The following is a 3,424-nucleotide window of genomic DNA, read 5'->3' on the forward strand; positions in this document are numbered from 1 at the left end:
AAGCCAATCAGGACCGTCCGCCATGCCATCCCAAAGCACCCATAAAAGTGCTATAAAACCCTAACTTTCACTCCCACCATCTTCCTCTTAACCCCGCCGAGAAACCCCTAACCCTAGTTCATCGTCACCGTAGACGCAGCGGCTACAACTCGGTGAGTAATCTCTCAGATCCCAATCCTGCTACAGTTTCTTACGCATTTCCGTTTCATGTTATTTGATCTGTAAATTTTGAGCATCAAACGAGCTGTTTGATTGTGTGTTTTCGTAATTTGGATTGGTTTATGCGTCAGGGATACGTTTATTTGATTGCTGGGTTGTGTTTCTATTTGTTTCCTGAGAAAATGGAGCACTAGGATAGCATTTTTGGTTTGATTAACTCTGTTTGGTTGCTGGGAAAGGTATCACTTTTGGACGAAGAACGCTTTTGTTTTGTGTTGGGTAGCTGATATTTTGCTTAACTATTGAACAAATGAGTTGATTTTTCTGTAATTGTTTTCTTAATATGAATGTTTTGATTGCTGTGTACATGTTTTCGTTACTTTGGGTTTCAGCTTTATTTTTTTTACTGTTACTGGTAAAAGTTGTTCCAATTTGAATTGGGGTTTCCAGTCTTGTATGTTTATGTTTTCTGAATGTATTCAGTGTTGTGGATGAAATATGGGAAATTTGGTTTTACCGTATCGATTTTAGAGGTTTGGAATCGGGTATATTAATTTCTTTCTATTGTGCTTTTTAGGGTTTCCTGGTGTTATTTTTATGTCATTTACAAGTCTTAAATATGTCGTTGTATAATTTTTAGTTAGCACGTGCTCCGAATTTAGGTAACTTTATTTATTTAAATTACAATTGCTCTATTGAAGTGAAGTAGAATTCCTAATTTGTTGTCTTTTGTAGAACTCATGTCTGAATGCGCCTTTGTCTTCATGTGTGATGCAAATAATTTATTGAGAAGATAGTACTTAAGCTACTATTTTCATGTATATGTTTAAGTTTGGTGTTTGTTGAATGTACTTGTCCTCTAAATGTTCTTCAAATTGTGATGTTATAGAGATGGGTGAAGAAGTCAAGGTAGTGGTTCCAGAGTCCGTGTTGAAAAAGAGAAAGAGGGAAGAGGAATGGGCCTTGGCTAAGGAACAGGAGCGTGTAGCTGCCAACAAGAAGAAGGCTGAGAACCGGAAGCTCATTTTCAACAGAGCAAAGCAGTATTCTGAGGAGTATGAGCAGCAGGTGGATATTGTCACTTTTCATAATGTTCATTTTATTTGTCTGTTGCGTTTCTGCATATTGGTCTGATTATTTGTTGTTGAAATTGGTTTGTTTCCCATGTTTAGGAGAAAGAGTTGATCCAGTTGAAGCGTGAGGCTAAGTTGAAAGGTGGATTTTATGTTGACCCAGAGGCTAAGCTCTTGTTCATTATTCGTATCCGTGGGTATGTTCTTAATGTTCAGCTTAATGCGAAATGAAGTCCAATGATATGTGCTCTGTATCTTATACTTTAATTTCTTAAATTTTCAGTATCAACGCCATTGACCCAAAGACCAAGAAGATCTTGCAACTCTTGAGGCTGAGACAGGTAGCACCCCTAACCCGTTAACATAGTGATACAAATGTTAACCCTTCTATTAGGATTCCTTTAGCTTCTCTCTTTTGGATTTTTAACGGTTGTCTGATGGTTTCACTGCATCAAGTGAGAGGCTTCTCAATCTATCTGTTTGTTCTTACATTAGATAGCTGATGATATCTTTAAACACAGTTGAGTCTTGATCATAGAGAGTTTATAGCTCTCCTATAGTCCTGTATTTATCCGCTTGCCTTCATCCATTGTTAAGTTATGCCCACATATTTTCAGTTGTATGTTAAAAGTTTAATTTTGTTTTATCTTCTAAAACAGATCTTCAATGGAGTCTTCCTGAAAGTTAACAAAGCCACCCTCAATATGCTTCACAGGGTTGAACCATATGTTACTTACGGGTGTGTAAACATCTTTCGCATTCTCTTTTCCTTTGTCTCAGCTGTTTAAGTCTGAAAATGTATGATTAATACGAGTTGAATGATTTCAGGTACCCCAACTTGAAGAGCGTCAAGGAATTGATATACAAGAGAGGGTATGGTAAGCTGAACAAGCAGAGGATTGCCTTGACTGACAATGCCATTGTTGAGGAGGTTTGTACCTTGCTGCGAATGTGTTTCTAATTGGTTTCATTAATTGTTGCAGCTTTCTAACATCTCCTATTGTCACAGGCTCTTGGCAAATATGGCATCATCTGCACAGAAGATCTTATTCACGAGATCTTGACAGTTGGTCCTCATTTCAAGGAGGCCAATAACTTTCTATGGCCCTTTAAGCTTAAGGCACCACTGGGCGGTCTTAAGAAGAAGAGGAACCACTACGTTGAAGGTGGAGATGCTGGAAACCGTGAGAACTACATCAACGAGCTTATTAGGAGAATGAATTAGGTCTATGCAGTAATTTATTATTCCAGTCAATCGAGTTCTTTCTGTCAACTAGAGGGCATCTGATACTTACTCCTCTGTTTAAGTTGAACACAGTTTTCGCTTTAAGGTTCATGACTTGTTTTGGAGTCGGAATATTTGATTCACATTTTGAAGACTTGAATGCTAGAAAGTTTTGTTGCCTTATATAAATGTTTTGCTTTCGATACTGCCTGCTTGTTTACTTTTGCCAAGGTTCTAAATTTGGCTAGAGTTTCATATCCTTTGTTGCCCTCCTTTTTCTTTTCCTTTCGTGATTAAGTAAAACAATGAAGAGGAATTAGAGTGAAAAGATTGTCCTCAAAACAAAGAAGGAAAGGAATGGAGTATTCTTGAGTAGTAAGGGCATCTCCACAAGTCGGTGAAGGGCGATAGCAATTGGAGCGCACTCTAAACATTAATTGTCAATGTGCAAGTTCACTCGTTTGAAAGAAGGAAGGACAATAATGATTATTATTTACAAGCGGTTTTTTTTTTAATTTTTTTATTGTTTTCTTCGTCTTATCACCACATCTCATTATAGCTGTAGATTTTTGGTAGTTTTAAAAGTTTAATTTGTAAGTGCGTTGAACTTTAAAAGATTTTTAAAGTGTGAACATTGTAAGTTTCTTTATTTGTTTAGAGTTGGATTAATCCTAGATGTTGAGTTGAACAATTTTTTGAAATCAAATGCTCATGAAGAGGTATGGGCAGTGGGAGAGCTGGCGAACCGTTCACAGATTCGAGTAACTATGGGCTTCAGGCGGGGGAAACACCAACCAATCCCCCCCTCCCCCTCCCGCCCCCGCCCCCAAGGGGGGCTTACCCTTACAATTTTAAAATGATAGTTGCCTTCAACCCAACTGCTTCCCATTTTGTGGGCCCCCCCTTCCATACTGGGCTTTAGGCACAAGCCTTAGGCCATCTCCAACCGAAGGGTCTAGAGAGCCAG

At 38.4% G+C, this 3,424-nt stretch overlaps 1 protein-coding gene across 1 annotated transcript; it reads left to right on the forward strand.

Annotated features, from left to right (window-relative positions):
• LOC114826980 (large ribosomal subunit protein uL30y) lies at window positions 1-2,662 on the forward strand. The gene is made up of 7 exons (XM_029108197.2): window positions 1-152; window positions 1,049-1,227; window positions 1,332-1,429; window positions 1,516-1,573; window positions 1,892-1,971; window positions 2,061-2,163; window positions 2,242-2,662. The coding sequence occupies exons 2-7, from the start codon at window positions 1,051-1,053 to the stop codon at window positions 2,455-2,457; spliced, it is 732 nt and encodes a 243-aa protein (XP_028964030.1). The 5' UTR covers window positions 1-152; window positions 1,049-1,050; the 3' UTR covers window positions 2,458-2,662.
• The last annotated feature ends 762 nt before the right edge of the window (window positions 2,663-3,424 follow it).

The sequence above is a fragment of the Malus domestica genome, chromosome 09 (assembly GCF_042453785.1).
Source record: "Malus domestica chromosome 09, GDT2T_hap1".
Taxonomy (NCBI): domain Eukaryota; kingdom Viridiplantae; phylum Streptophyta; class Magnoliopsida; order Rosales; family Rosaceae; genus Malus; species Malus domestica.

Bases quoted from the DNA above. Each gene is read 5' to 3' on its own strand.
- LOC114826980 (XM_029108197.2), top strand. From the start codon at position 1,051: ATGGGTGAAGAAGTCAAGGTAGTGGTTCCAGAGTCCGTGTTGAAAAAG. The intron at 1,228-1,331 runs GTGGATATTGTC...TCCCATGTTTAG, and splicing joins CTGAGGAGTATGAGCAGCAG to GAGAAAGAGTTGATCCAGTT. The intron at 1,430-1,515 runs GTATGTTCTTAA...TTAAATTTTCAG, and splicing joins TTCATTATTCGTATCCGTGG to TATCAACGCCATTGACCCAA.